Here is a 15,777-nt window from a genome sequence, read left to right on the forward strand (position 1 = left end):
GGCGGCGAGGCGTCTACGGCGGCCCGCGCGGTCCAAGCCCCGCGTCCCGTCCGCCCCTCCGCGGCCTTCTCCGCCGTCTCCAGCCTCCAGGCCGCCGGGGCCGGCCCGAGGAGCGGCCGCCCGCCCGCCATGAACCAGCTTCTCTTCCGGGAGCTCGTCCCGCTGCAGGTGAAGTGCAAGGACTGCGAGGAGAGGTGAGCCCCGCGCCCCGGACTCCCTCACGGCCGTTGGCCGAGGACCAACATGGCGCCTCCGTTCCGCCCTAGGGATGGGGCGCCGCCGGGCTCAGCGCTTGGAATGCACGGTTGGGCCCAGGAGAGAGACACCAGCCCTGCCTAATGACGGCCTCGCATTCATTCCTTCCGTCGTATTGATGGAGCGCTTCCTAGGTGCAGAGCCCTGGACTGAGCGCTCGGAATGGACAGTTCATTCAATCCTATTGATGGAGCGCTTACACTGGGCAGAGCCCTGGACTGAGCGCTTGGAATGGACACTTGGGCAACAGAGAGAGACCAGCCTTGCCCAATGACGGGCTCACATTCATTCAGTTATTTAATAGTATTTATTGGGCGCTTACTCTGTGCAGAGCACTGGACTAAGCGCTTGGAATGGACAGTTGGGCAATAGAGAGAGACCAGTCCTGCCCAATGACCGGCTCACATTCATTCAGTCGTATTGACTGAGCGCTTACTAGGTGCAGAACACTGAACTGAGCGCTTGGAATGGGCAGTTGGGCCACAGAGAGACCAGTCCTGCCCAACGACGGGCTCACAATTCATTCATTCCGTCGTATTGATGGAGCGCTTACTGTGTGCAGAGCACTGGACTGAGCGCTGGGAATGGACAGTTGGGCCACAGAGAGAGACCAACCCTGCCCAATGATGGGCTCACATTCATTCAGTAGTATTTATTGAGTGCTTATTATGTGCAGAGCACTGGACTGAGCGCTTGGAATGGACAGTTTGGCCACAGAGACCAGCACTGCCCAGTGACCGGTTCACATTCATTCATTCATTTAATAGTATTTATTGAGCACTTACTATGTGCAGAGCACTGGACTAAGCACTTGGAATGGACAACTGGGCAACAGATAGAGACCATCCCTGCCCAGTGACGGGCTCACAGTCTAAACTGTTTTATTGTGTCAACCTCCCTTCCTTCCCTCCTCTCTGATCTCCCTTCCTCCTGTCTCTCCCCGCTCCAGTCTATTCTTCATTCCGCTTCCCGGATAATCTTCCTACAGAAACGCTCACGTGGGGCTCACGGGCTTCATCCCCATTTTACAGATGAGGGAACCAAGGCCCAGAGAAGTGACTTGCCCGTGGTCACACAGCAGACAAGTGGTGGAGTCGGGATTATTCATTCATTCAATAGTATTTATTGAGCACTTACTATGTGCAGAGCACTGTACTAAGCACTTGGAATGTACAAATCGGTAACAGATAGAGACAGTCCCTGGCCTTTGACAGGCTTACAGTCTAATCGGGGGGAGACAGACAGACAAGAACAATTTCAATAAATAGAATCAAGGGGATGAACATCTCATTAAAACAGTAGCAAATAAATAGAATCAAGGCGATTAGAACTCACGACCTCTGATTCCCTGTACTAAGGGCTGGGGTAGAGAAGCAGCATGGCTTAGTGGAAAGAGCAGGGGCTTGGGAGTCAGAGGTCATGGGTTTGAATCCCACTCTGCCACTTGTCAGCTATGAGACTTGGGGCAAGTCGCTTCACTTCTCTGGGCCTCAGTTCCCTCATCTGGAAAAGGGCATACAGACTGGGAGTCCCACGTGGGACAGCCTGAAAACCTTCTCTGTACAGCGCTTAGAACAGTGCTTGGCACATAGTAAGTGCTTAACAAATGCCATCATTGTTATAATTATAGCCATAATGATCATTGGGGTATTTGGTAGGCACTTTCCGTGTGTCAGACTCTGTACTAAGGGCTGGGGTAGATAGGCCTTCCTAGACTGAGCCCCCCTTTTCCTCTGCTCCCTCTCGCCCTGACTCCCTCCCTTTGCTCTACCCGCCCCTCCCACCCCACAGCACTTGTGTATATGTGTGCACATTTATTATTCTATTTATATTCATTCATTCAGTCATATTTATTGAGCGCTTAATGTGTGCAAAGCCCTGTGCTAAGTGCTTAGAAAGCACAATTCAGCAACAAATAGAGACAATCCCTACCCAACAATGGGCTCACAATCAAGAAGGGGGGAGACAGACAGCAAAACAAAACAAGTAGACAGGCATCAATAGCGTCAATATAAATAGAATTATAGATATATGCACATCATTAAGAAAATAAAGAGAATAATAAATATGTACATAGATACAAGTGCTGTGGGGAGGGTGGGGGGTAGAAGAGAGGGAGTGAGTAGGGGCGATGGGGAGGGGAAGAGGAGCAGAGGAAAAGGGGGGCTTTGTCTGGGAAGGCCTCCTGGAGGAGGTGACTGCTCAGTAGGGCTTTGAAGAGGGGAAGAGAGTTTGGCGGTGGGGAGGGAGGGCATTCCAGGACAGCGGGAGAACGTGGGCCAGGGGTCGATGGTAGGACAGGTGCAAACGGGGTCAGTGAGGAGGTTAGCGTTGGCAGAGGAGTGGCTTGTGCAGGCTGGGCTGGAGAAGGAGAGAAGGGAGGTGAGGCGTGTATATATTTTTAATTTTATTTATGTTGATGCCTGTTTACGTGTTTTGATATCTGTCTCCCCCTTTCTAGACTGTGAGCCCGTTGTACTTTCCAAGTGCATAGCACAGAGCTGTGCACACAGTAAGCACTCAATAAATGTGATTGAATGAATGAGTGAATTCAAGATACAGGTCCCACAGTCTAAGTAAGAGGGAGCACCGCTATTGAACCCCCATAGTAATAGGGGTTTTTGTTAAGTGCTAACTATATGCTGACCACTGTTCTGTGCCCTGGGCTAGGTACAGGCTAGTCAGGTTATCCCATGTGGGACTCCCAGTTTTAATCCCCATTTTACAGATGAGGTAATTGAGGCACAGAGAAGGGAAGCGGCTTGCCCGAGGTCACACAGCAGACAAGTGGCGGAGGGTATTTAGGTTGTGCCACATGGAGCTCACAGTTGCAGTCCCCATTTTGCAGTTGAGGAAACAGATGCAGAGAAGCGAAGCGACTTGCCCAGAGTCACAAGGCAGGTGTGTGGCGTAGCTGGAACTGTGCCTCGGTTCCCTCAACTGTACAACTGTGAGAAGCAGCGTGGCTCAGTGGAAAGAGCACGGGCTTTGGAGTCAGGGCTCATGAGTTCGAATCCCAGCTCTGCCACTTGTCGGCTGTGTGACTGTGGGCAAGTCACTTAACTTCTCTGTGCCTCAGTTCCCTCATCTGTAAAATGGGGATTAAGACTGTGAGCCCCACGTGGGACAACCTGATTCCCCTATGTCTACCCCAGCGCTTAGAACAGTGCTCGGCACATAGTAAGCGCTTAACAAATACCAACATTAACATTACAATGGGGATTAAGACTGTGCGCTCCACGTGGGACAACCTGATTGCCTTGTATTCACCCCAGCGCTTAGAACGGTGCTTGGCACATAGTAAGCACTTAAGAAATACCGTCGTTGTTGTTATTACTGTAAGTCAGGTCCTCAGACTCCCAGGACCAGGCTCTTTTCACTGGGCCGGACTGGTTCTCTGGATGCGGTTGGGATCCTGGTCCCCGCCCCTCCAGCCCCAGCGGGACCCACCCCAACAACCAGCCTGCAGATCAGGGTGTCCAGCAGGGCCCCGCCCCAGGCCCGGGCCGCCCCAAGGGCAGGCAAGGGTGTGGAGGGTCACAAGCCTGCAGGGACTGCACCACATCAGCTCCTACATCACCGGCTGTACTGCAGAACTGGACACGAACAGCCACCGGATTGTCCAGCAGTCAGTGGTATTTATTGAGCACTTAGATTAATAACATAATAATGGCATTTGTTAAGCACTTACTATGTGCACAGCAGTGTTCTAAGCACTGGGGAGGATACAAGGTGACCAGGTTGTCCCGCGTGGGGCTCATTGTCTGCATGCCCATTTTACAGATGAGGCAACTGAGGCACAGAGAAGTTAAGTGACCTGCCCAAAGTCACATAGCTGACAAGTGGCGCAGCCGGGATTTGAACCCTGACTCCCCAGCCCGTGCTCTTTCCACTGAACCACGCTGCTGCTCTAAGACCGAGAGCCCCAAGTGGGACAACGTGATTACCTTGTATCTACCCCAGTGCTTAGAACAGTGCTCGGCACATAGGAAGCACTTAATAAATGCCATCATTATTTTTAGGTGCAGCGTGCTGGATTAAGAGCTCGAGAAACTACCGTACAAAAGAGTTAGCAGGCACATTCCTTGCCCACAACAACCAGGATGGTGGAGCTGGACCGCTAGTTTAGAAATGGTGGGACCTAGTGGCAAGAACACAGGCCTGGGAATTAGGGGACCTGGGTTCTTGACCCCACCACTTGCCCGCTGTGTGAATTTAGGCAAGTTGCTTAGCGTGTCTGTGCCTCCGTTACCTCATCTCGAAAATGGGGATTGGGTTTTTGTTCTCCCTCCCTTTTAAACTGTGATGCCCACGTGGGGCAGGGATTGGGTCTGATCTGATGGGGTTGAATCTTCCTCAATATGTAGCACCAAGCTTGACACAGAAAGCATTTAACAAAAGCCACAAGTATTATTGTCATTGTTCCTCGGCTCCCGTAGACTGTAAGCTTGTTGTGGGCAGACAATGCTTGTCATATTGTTGTGTTGTATTTTCCCAAGCGCATAGTACAGTACAAGTAAACAAGCACTGATGAATAAATAGAATTATAGGTACAAACATACACACACAAGTATAAGGGAGGGAGTTGGCGATGGGAGGTGAGGGGGAGCTGAGGAAAAGGGGGGCTTAGGTTGGGAAGGCCTGGAGGAGGTGAGCCTTCAGTAAGGCTTTGAAGGAGGGGGTCGAATGACCGTCAATTGTGAGACTGTTATCCATGAGCCGTGAGTGACTCTGAGAGCGGATATCTTGCATCCCAGCAACTGTGCCCAAGAAAATGCAGTGCAGGAACCTTTTTGGGTCCCTTTCTTCTGAGTAAGTCTTGCTCACACAGCGACAGTTAAGAGATTGGTCCACCATCAACAGGACATGAGCTTGAGTTATTTATGCAGTAGTGGTGATGGATTGAGAGGAACCATCCATACCCTTTCCTGGTTTCCCTCTACTCAACAGTCAATCATATTTATTGAGCACTTACCCTACACAGAGCACTGTACTAACATATAACAAATTCCCCGTCCACAACCAAGTCTGGAGGGAGAGTCAGACATTAATATAAATAAATCACAAATATGTATATAAGTGTGGTGGGGCTGGAAGATGGGAGGAATAAAGGGAGCATGTCAGGGTGATGCCAAAGGGAGTGGGAGAAGAGGCCACTTGGAGGAAATGTGCCTTGAGTAAGGTTTTGAAGGCGGATGGGAGTGATTGTCCGTCGGATATGAGGAAGGAGGGTGTTCAAGATCAGAGGCAGGATGTGGGCTAGAGGTCGGCAGCGAGATAGATGAGATGGAGGTACAGGGAGAAAGTTAGCCCGAGATCAGCAAGGAGGCTAATATAGTAATCAGGGTAGGCTAGGGACTGCATTCAACTCGAATTGTTTGTATTCTCCCCAGTGCTTAGTTCAGGGCCTGGTACATAGTAAGCTCATAACAAATACCATCATTATTATAAATAACTGTATTAATGTCACAGTTTGGATGGTAGAGGAAAGGGTGGATTTTAGCGATGTTGTGAAGATGGGACCAACAGGATCTAGTGATTCAATATGTGGGTTGAGTGAGAGAGTGGAGTCAAGGATAACACCAAAGTTATGGGCTTGTGAGACAGGAAGGATGGCATTGCTGTCTAGAGTGATGGGAAAGTCGGGGGGAGGACAGGGTTTGGGTGGGAAGATAAGAAGCTCTGTTTTAGACATGTTAAGTTTGAGGTGATGGGAGGACATCCAAGTAGAGACGTCTTGAAAGTAGGAGGAAATGTGAGACTGGAGAGAGAGAGAGAGAGAGAGAGAGAGAGAGAGAGATCGGGGAGGATAGCAGCGTGGCTCAGTGGAAAGAGCACGGGCTTGGGAGTCAGAGGTCATGGGTTTGAATGCTGGCTCCTCCGCTTGTCAGTTGTGTGACGGTGGACAAGTCACTTCTCTGTGCCTCAGTTACCTCATCTGTAAAATGGGGGTGAAGATTGTGAGCCTCATGTGGGACAAACTGATTACCCTGTGTCTACCCCAGCACTTAGAACAGTGCTGTACACATAGTAAGCGCTTAACAAATACCAACATTATTATTATTATATGTACATTTGGGTATCATTGACCTAGAGCCAAAAAGAGCAGCGTAGTGGATAGAGCACGAGCTTGGGAGTCAGGAGGTCATGGGCTCCAATCCTGGCTCTTCCACTTGTCTGCTGTGTGGCCTTGGGAAAGTCACTGCACTTGTGTGCCTCAGTACCTTATCGGTAAAATGGGAATTAAGACTGTGAGCCCTATGTGGGACAGGGAGTGCATCTAAACCGACTTGTTTGTATCCACTCTGGCACTTAGTACAGTGTCTAGCACATAGAAAGTGCTTAACAAATATCATAATTATTATTATAGAGATGGTAGTTGAAGCTTATGGGAGCATGGGTGTAGATAATAATGTTGGTATTTGTTAAGCGCTTACCACGTGCCGAGCACTGTTCTAAGCGCTGGGGTAGTTACAGGGTAATCAGGTTGTCCCACGTGAGGCTCACAGTTAATCCCCATTTTACAGATGAGGTAACTGAGGCACAGAGAAGTTAAGTGACTTGCCCACAGTCACACAGCTGACAAGTGGCAGAGCCAGGAATCGAACCCATGACCTCTGACTCCGAAGCCCAGGCTCTTTCCAGATGGAGAATAGAAGGGGATCCCGGGGGTGGAGGCAGAGGAGAGGCCTGGGAAAGAGACTGAGAAGGAGCGGCTAGAGAGAGAGAGAGAGGAGGAGAACCAGGAGAGGACAGTTTCAGGGAAGCCGAGGTTGGATAGTGTTTCCTGACGAAGGGGGTTGAAGGCATCTGAGAGGTCGAGGAGGATTAGGATGGAATAGAGGCCATTGGATTTGGCAAGAAAGAGCTCGTTAGTGACCTTTGAGAGGACTGTTACCTTGGGGTGAAGAGGATGGAAGGCAGTCCACACAGTGAGATGGCTGGCAGGAAGAATGGGTGCAGTATGTGATTACAACCTGCCCATATTAGCTCCTAAATCACAGACAATACTTCAAAAAAGTCCCACTTTAGGAATGACTTCAGCTAAAACTGGGAAAAAAAAATGCTATAATTTATCTGAACAGTGGATGATTGAATCTTGAAGAGAAACTGAAATATACTGAAATGCTGTTGTAATTATATTTCCTCTCAAAATCCTGTGTCCCGTGGCCGTGTTCAAGGCCTTTTTGAACAATTTTAGTATGATGGCCTTGGTAGGTACCTTCTCGGACAATGTCTCATCATCATTGGTAGGAAGAAATTAGATTGGTTAGTAAATTTCAACTATTCATTGGTTGAGAAGGCATAGGAATTATATCATTCATACGTTGAAAGAATTCTTAAAATGTTATACCTTTAGGATAAAATGTTAGAAAGAATAAGTCTATGATTAAAGCGTTGCAGTATTAACTATGACTTATCACAGTTTAGTTCTACTTTAATCTTATTAGTATGAATTTTTAAACACGTTTTACGAATGGACTTTGTTGAGCACTTTCTATGTGCTGAGCACTGAACTAAGAGCTAGGTTAGAGACAAGATATTCTAGTTGTTGAACAGTCCTAGTCCCAAATGGGGCTCCCAGTCCAAATAGGAGTAGGATTTAATCCCCATTTTGTAGATGAGGAAATTGAGGCCCAGGGAAGTTAAGCGTTGTGCCCCAGGTCACACAGACAAGTGGTGGAGCTGGAATTAGAACCCAGGTCCTGACTCCAAAGCCTGTGATCTTTCCACTAGGCCATGCTGCTTCCCTAATTCTAGTTGTGAAAAAAAAAATGCAGACTCACTAGGCACACTGAGTTAACTCTGGAGCATTGCTGATGAACATATCCACAATCAACCTGAGATTATTCTACCATTTTTTCTCTCCTTTGTGCCTTAAAATAATAATAACAATGATAATTATGGTACAGTGCTTACTATGTGCACTGTACTAAACACAGGGGTGGTTACAAGCAAATTGGGTTGAACACAGTCCCTGTCCCATGTGGGGCTCACAGTCTAGCTTCCCATTTTACAGATGAGCAAAATGAGGCACAGAGAAGTTAAGTGATTTGCCTAAGGTCACACAGTAGACAATTGGCAGAACCAGGATTAGAATCCATGATCTTCTGACTCCCGGGCCCTTGCTTTATCCATTATGCCAGGCTGCTTAAAATCCTAGAGGTGGCTGACATCACGGCTTTGCTCAATAAGTATAGTATTGAAATAGTAGTTCTGTAGTTGCCGACTTACAGCTACTTACAATTTTGGAACTTTCGCAGTGCTGGCGTAGATCCAAACTAATCAGGTTAGAGCCCGTGTTTCACATGGAGCTCACAGTCTTAATCCCCATTTTACAGATGAGGTAGTTGAGGCACAGAGAAGAGAAGTGACTTGCCCAAGGCCATCTAAGGGACAAGTGGTGGAGCCAGGATTAGACCCAGGTTCTCTGACTCCCAAGCCCATGCTATATCCATTAGGATAGGCTGCTGAATGCATTCATTAACTCAGACATAAACAAGTCCGTTTTCACCTCCAGGTTTGTGCCATTTTCCCCCTATTTTTTGCTAGATAATAATTGTTATTATGGTATTTAACAGTTTACGGTGTGTCAAACATTCTACTGAGGACTGTGGTAGTACAAAATAATCACGACAGACACAATCCATGTCCCATATGGGGCTCACAGTCTATGTAGCTGTTTGACCCAGTGCTGTGGTAGGATTATTTTAAGTAATTGCTCTTCGTGGTCGAAACATGACTTTAAGACAGACAAGGTACATAGTCCCAAATGGCAGAGAGAGAGATTGTTTCACTCAAAGGAAAAAGGATGAGGATAAATAACAACTGAAACAGTTCTAGGAGGATCTCTAGGTGGTTGAAGATGGATGGACTTTCTGGAAGAAATGAATCATGAATTGGGAATGGAGGGAGAGAGGTAGCATGTCTTTATCAGAAAAGACCAAAATTACTTGTTTGTGTTAACCTTGAAAAGTATTTCAAGGAGCCTTTTCGCACTATGAAAATGAGTGCCCCATATCCTGACAACTGCCTGAGCTACTTTAAAGCGTCTATGCCACATTTAATTTTTTTATTTTTATTTATATTTGTTAAGTACTCACACTGACGCAGGTACTGTACTAAGCGCTGGCGTAGATTCAAGGTAATCAGTTTGCACAGTCCCTCTTCCATCTAGGGCTTACAGTGAGGTGGGGTACTGAGGCACAGATAAATTAAGTGGCTTGCGTAAGGTCATACAGGAGACAAGTCAAGGAGCTGGAATTAGAACCCAGCTCCCCTGACTCCCAGGCCCATGCTTTTTCCAATTAGAAATTTCCCTTATTTGCTTAACCTGTCACAAAACATGTTTGTCAATTAGAGTGAAGACTAATTTAAGGTACCTGGCAACTGACTGAGACTAGCAGTGTTCACTCAACCTTAAAGTACATTTTGTTTTTAGAAGCTCTTTTCTAAGGGGGGAAAAACTTACTTTGCAAAGATGTAAATGGTAGAAAGTGGGGTAATTGTCAGAATTGCAAGTGCAAAGAGTTTAGAGAATTCAGTGGTTGACTTTATAAAGAGATAATTCTAGGAAACTGACGGGGAGAGAAAAGGGAGCTGTAGTATAGGCCAACCCTTGGCCCTGGGCCAGGTACTCCCTTGCCTTACCCGTTTGGAGGGTTACTTGCCAGGGCAGTGAAGTTGATCACTTCAGTTAAGGGACCATCTTAGAGCAGTGGACTCACTGTTCTATGACTTTGTGGAATGTTTGGTTTTTTGCTGAAGATCTCAAAGGTTTTTTAAGCAATATATATAATTGTGGTTTATTTTACCACTGTTCAGATTTTCTGAAGTGATTCACAATAATTATCTTCTGTGGCTGTCTCCAGTAAATAGTCCTCACCATGAAACAGTCAAATTGTTGAACACTGAGAGATTCTGTGACCACAACTGCACTCATTTTACCAACCAGCCATCTCAGAACGGGTGTCACTGGGCTCAGGAGGACTGATGAAAGAGTGTGAATGGCTCAAGGCGAACTCTTTCCATACTTCAAAAGTAGCCAAAGGACATCCTGTTTTCAGTAGGATGTTCCTTTCCCCTCATAATAAAATAGATCATGAGTGATTGTTTCGAAGAATCAATCAGTGGTATTTATTGAATGCCTATTGTGTGCAGAGCACTTGAGAGAGTACAGTAAAACAGAGTTGGTAGACTTTTCCTACACAAAGTATTTTCAGTTTAGAAAAAGACCGGATCCTACTGTCAGCCTACAGTGAGCTTATGGTCTAGATTGGATAGGGATCAAGGAGAATTGAAGGCAGAGGTTGTGAACAACTCACTCCAGGAGTTTGGAAAGGGAAGGTAGAAAGGCGTTGGGGTGCTAACCAAAGGGAGCCATGGGTCGAGAGGGTTTTTTTCGGAGAGCGGAGACATGGGTGTGTTTGAAAGCAGTGGGGAAGGAGCTATTAGTGAATGATTGAAGGGGGTGGTCAGGGAAGGGGAAAGTGGTTTAATATGGTGAAAAGAGATGGATTCAGAAGCTCAGGTGGAGAAACTTTGAGGAGGCAGGAAATCTCATGAGATATTCGTGGGAAGGGTGGGACAGTTGATGAGGGGCAGGAAGATGAATGGACTAGATTTATATTAATGTGTGTTTTATCCCTCTAAACTCACTGTGGGCAGGGAACGGGTCACCGAACCCTGTTGTGCTGAACTCTCCAAAGTGTTTGGCACAGTGGTCTGTACTTAGTAGACATGGAATAAATTCCATTGATGACGAGAGGAACAGCAGCGTGGCCTAGCGAATAGAGCACGGGCCTGGGAGTCAGAAGGATCTGGGTTCTAATCCCGGCTCTGCCACCTGTATGCTGTGTGACTTGGGGGGCAAATCACAACATCTCTGTGCCTGTTACCTTATCTGTTAAGTGGGGATTAATACCATGAACTCCATATGGGACAGGGACTGTCGAACCTGACTATCTGGAATCTACCCCAGCGCTTAGTGCAGTGCGTGGCAAATAGTGCTTAACAAATGCCATTCAAAAATGGGAGATTTTAGGGAAATTGTTGGAGTCAGTTTTACTGATGAAGGATGTGGTTTAGTGGATGAAGCTTGGGCCGGGGAGCCAGAGGACCCAGGTTTTGTTGCTGACTCTGCCACCTGCCTGCTGGGTAACCTTGAGCAAGTCATTTAGCTTCTCTGTGCCTCAGTTTCCTTAGCTGTAAAACGGGAATTCGATGCCTCTGAGCCCCATGTGGGATGGGGACTGTATCTGGCTATATATCTACCCCAGTGCCACCTGCCTGCTGTGTAACTTTGGGCAAGTCATTTAACTCCCCTTCTTTGTAACTTTGTAACTTCTTTATAACTGTGTAACTTTGGGCAAGTCATTAACTCCCCTTCTTAAACACCTCCAGTGGTTGCCTATCAACCTCCGCTTCAAACAAAAACTCCTCACTCTAGGCTTCAAGACTACATCACTTTGCCCCTTCCTACCTCTCCTCCCTTCTCTCTTTCTACTGCCCACCCTGCACGCTCCTCTGCCGCCCACCTCCTCACCATCCCTCGGTCTCGCCTATCCCGCCGTCGACCCCTGGGCCACATCCTCCCGCGGTCCTGGAATGCCCTCTCTCCTCACCTCCGCCAAACTAATTCTCTTCCCCTCTTCAAAACCCTACTTAAAAGTCACCTCCTCCAAGAGGCCTTCCCAGACTGAGCTCCCCTTCTCCCTCTACTCCCTCTACTGCACCCCCCTTCATCTCTCCGCAGCTTAACCCTCTTTTCCCCCCATTTCCCTCTGCTCCTCCCCCTCTCCCTTCCCATCCCCTCGGCACTGTACTCGTCTGCTCAACTGTATATATTTTCATTACCCTCTTTATTTTGTTAATGAAATGTACATCGCCTTGATTCTATTTAGTTGCCATTGTTTTTACGAGATGTTCTTCCCCTTGACTCTATTTATTGCCATTGTTCTTGTCTGTCCGTCTCCCCCGATTAGATTGTAATCCCGTCAAACGGCAGGGACTGTCTCTATCTGTTGCCGATTGTTCATTCCAAGTGCTTAATACAGTGCTCTCCACATAGTAAGCGCTCAATAAATGCTATTGAATGAATGAATGAGCTTATGTGCCTCAGTTTCCTCAACTACAAAAATGGAGATTCAATACCTTTGAGCCCCTTGTGGGATGGGGACTGTACCTGGGCGTGTATCTACCCCAGTACTTAGGAAAGGTGCATGGCACATAGTAAGCACTTAACAAATACCATAAAAAAGAGGATGCAAGATCTTTAGGGACAAGAGCTGGTGCAGAGGTGAGAGGACAGGGTGTATGAGGAGGGAGTTAAATACCTGAAACAGCTGGTCCAGGCAGTGGACGTGAGAGTCAGTAATGTTAGAGTAATGTTGGGCAGAGACGGGGCAGAGTTATAGCAGATGAGGATGAGTATCAGATGGAAAGTGTTGGCCTGATGTCTGGATTTCTGCAGCAGTGTTCCACATTTCAGGCACAAGAGGGAGGAAATGTACTGTAGAGGTGATACAGGGTTGTGAGTGAGTGATTATAGAAGGAGGCACAGCAGCGAGGAAGTTGAGTTCAGTGGAGAGGGCAGGGTTGAACAATAATAATGGAATTTTTCTAAGTGCTTACTAAGTGCCAAACACTGTCGTAAGATCTGGGGTTGATACAAATTTATCCAGTCCCACAAGGGGCTCACAGTCTAAGTAGAAGGGAAAACAGTTATTGAATCCCCATTTTGTAGGTGAGGGAACTGTGGCACAGAGAAGTTAAGTGACTTCCCCGAGGCCACACAGCAGGTAAGTGGCAGAGCAGGAATTAGAACCCAGGTCCTCTGACTCTTAGGCCCAAGCTCCTTCTACTATGGATTTGCTTGTCAAGGGAAGATAGGTTGGATTTGGAGATCGGAATTTTTTTTTTAAATAGCATTTGTTTAGCACTTACTCCATGCCAGACACTGCTCTAAGCACTGGGTTAGATACAAAATAATCAGGTGTGACACAGTCCATGCCCCATGTTAGCTCACACTCTTAATCCCCATTTTACAGATGAGGTGAGGCACAGAGAAATTCAGTGATTTACCGAAGGTCACATAACAGACGAGTGGCAGAACCAAGATTAGAACCCAGATCCTTCTGATTCCCAGGCCCTTGTTATATCCACTAGGCTACACTGTTTTTTGAGGGGACATGATGAGGATAGGTAAGAGAGCTGATTGAGTGCCTTAAAGTTATTTCTTCCTGATGTGGAGATGGAAGGGCAACCATTGGATGATTTTGAGGAATGGAGAGGCAGGTGCATTACAAATTTTTAGAAAATTGATCCAGCCAGCAAGATGAAGCGTGTACTGGAGCCGGGAGAAACTGGGGGCTGGGAGGTCAGCAAAAAGGCTGATTCAGCAGTTGAAACAGGAAATAAGTGCTTGGACCAGGGTAGTCGTGGTCTGAATCAGGAGGGAAAGAGGGAGGGGTGGATTCTAGAGACTTTAGGCTGATAAAGCCAACGAGATTTGGTGAATACCTGAATATGTAGCTGAAGGAGAGAGGTGAGTCAAGGTTAGTACCAAGGTTTAAGGGCTAGCGAGGCGTGTTGGACGATGATGGGAAAGTTGGAAGCAGGAAGGTTAGGATTTGAGAAGATGAGTTCTGTTTTGCACATGTGAAGTGTGAGGTGTCCATGGGTCATCCAAGTAGAGGTGTCCCGAAGGCAGGAGGAAATGTGAGACTGAAGAGAAGGGGAGAGGTCAGGGCTGGGTACGTAGATTGGGAGTCAACAGTATAGAAATGGTGAAGCCATGGGGTTGGGCAAGTTCCCCAAAGGAACAGATATAGATGGAATCCAGAAGGGGATCCAGGACTGATCCAGGACTTTGGAGTTCCTGCAAAGTTCCTCTCCCCCCACCCCCCGCCCCCAATGAAGGTGACTAAGATGGAGAAGGTAGAGAGGTAGGAAGAGAACCAGGAAAGCACACTGTTAGCGAAACCAAGGTTAGATGGTCAGAGACTGCTGAGAGGTCTAGGAGGATTAGGTTGGAATAGAATTGGTTAAATTTGGCAAGAAGGAGGTAATTGATGAACTTGGAGAGGGCCTTCTCTGTGGAGGGGGCTGAATTAATTAACCTGAGGACAATACATTTCTATTCAGTCCCTCTAGACTGAAAGCTTGTATGGACAGAGAGTGTATCTGCTAATTCTCTTGAATTCTTCTCTTCCAAGCACTTATTACCGTGCTCTGCATATAGTAAGCACTCAGTATATACCACTGATTGATCGATCTGTTTTTTTATTTTCCCAATTCACATGGGCACACACTGACTTTAAGGACAGAAAGTTCTTCTGGGATTTGGGACATGTTCACACCTAGCGGTAACCTCCTCCACGTTCAAAAATCCATCCTAGTGAGAATTCCACTGCAAAATTTTTTATGGTATTTAAGTGCTTACTATGTGTCAAACACTGTTTTGAACACCGGGGTAGGTAGAAGTTAATTAGGTTGGACACAGTCCTTGTCTCACATAGGGCTCATAGTCAAGTAAGAGGGAGAACAGGTATTGAGTCTCCTTTTCTTGTTTTGTCTTCTGCTGTCGAGTTGTCTCTGACCCATACTGATACCATGAACACTTCTCTCCCAGAGAACGCCCCACCTCCATCTGCAGTCATTCTGGTTATATATCCATAAAGTTTTCTTGGTAAAAATACAGAAGTGGTTTACCATTGACTCCTTCCGTGCAGTAAACTTGAGTCTCCACCCTCTACTCTCTCCCATACCGCTGCTGTCCAGCACAAGCGAGTTTTGACTTAGAGTAGATTGCCTTCCACTTGCTAGCCATTCCCAATCTAAGAATGGAAATGCCTCTGCTTGACTCTCCCTCCTGTAGTTGAGACTGTTAGAGTACTGGAAGCTCTCCAGGTGCAACGCTAAGAGGAGCGTCTCCCCTTCTGTAGTTGAGAAACAGGCACAGAGAAGTAAAGGGACTTGCCCAAGGCCACACAGCAGGTAAATGGCAGAGTCAAAGTTAGAACCCAAGTGGTCTGGCTCCCAGGCCCTTGCTTTATCCACCAGGCCACACAGTAAGCACTCAGTAATTACGATTGAATGCTTCCCATTGAAGTCCCCAGTTGGGTGTATGCTGAGATGTTTCTGTACATATTTGTGTGTCCCACAAACCAACAGTGAGTCTAATTAGGTCCAGTTTGAGGGACGTTCAATTACCTCGTATCTGCCCCAGCTCTCAAGATTCCACAGATACCACCACTTCTTCCCAAGCCCGAGCCACCTGTCTGCTCTCCAGCGTTCAGTGTTAGGACAGAAGTGTAAGCCAGTTAGTATGGGAGGAGAGCCCTGAGCAGGTAAGTCTGGTTGAACTGGAGCCATGAGAAGTGAGAGGTCTCGAGGGAATGAGGCAGCAGGGAAGGCTGAGACAGAACTCTCTATCTACACTCACTCCCTTGGTGAACTCATTCACTCTCACAGCTTCAAGTATCATCTCTATGCAGATGACACACAGATCTACATCTCTGC

The 15,777-nt window shown here is 47.2% G+C and overlaps 1 protein-coding gene across 3 annotated transcripts in view; it reads left to right on the top strand.

The window, feature by feature from the left end:
- The first annotated feature begins 23 nt into the window (after positions 1-23).
- Positions 24-15,777, top strand: part of SASS6 (SAS-6 centriolar assembly protein) — a 52,872-nt gene continuing 37,118 nt past the window's right edge. The window contains exon 1 of one of the 3 annotated variants that reach the window (XM_029062664.2): positions 24-194. In XM_029062664.2, the coding sequence (XP_028918497.1) occupies positions 130-194 (65 nt within the window). In that variant the 5' untranslated portion in view covers positions 24-129. The remainder of the gene's footprint in view (positions 195-15,777) is intronic. The other 2 variants (XM_029062665.2, XM_029062662.2) reach the window with 2 other exon arrangements.

The sequence above is a fragment of the Ornithorhynchus anatinus genome, chromosome 4 (assembly GCF_004115215.2).
Source record: "Ornithorhynchus anatinus isolate Pmale09 chromosome 4, mOrnAna1.pri.v4, whole genome shotgun sequence".
NCBI lineage: Eukaryota > Metazoa > Chordata > Mammalia > Monotremata > Ornithorhynchidae > Ornithorhynchus > Ornithorhynchus anatinus.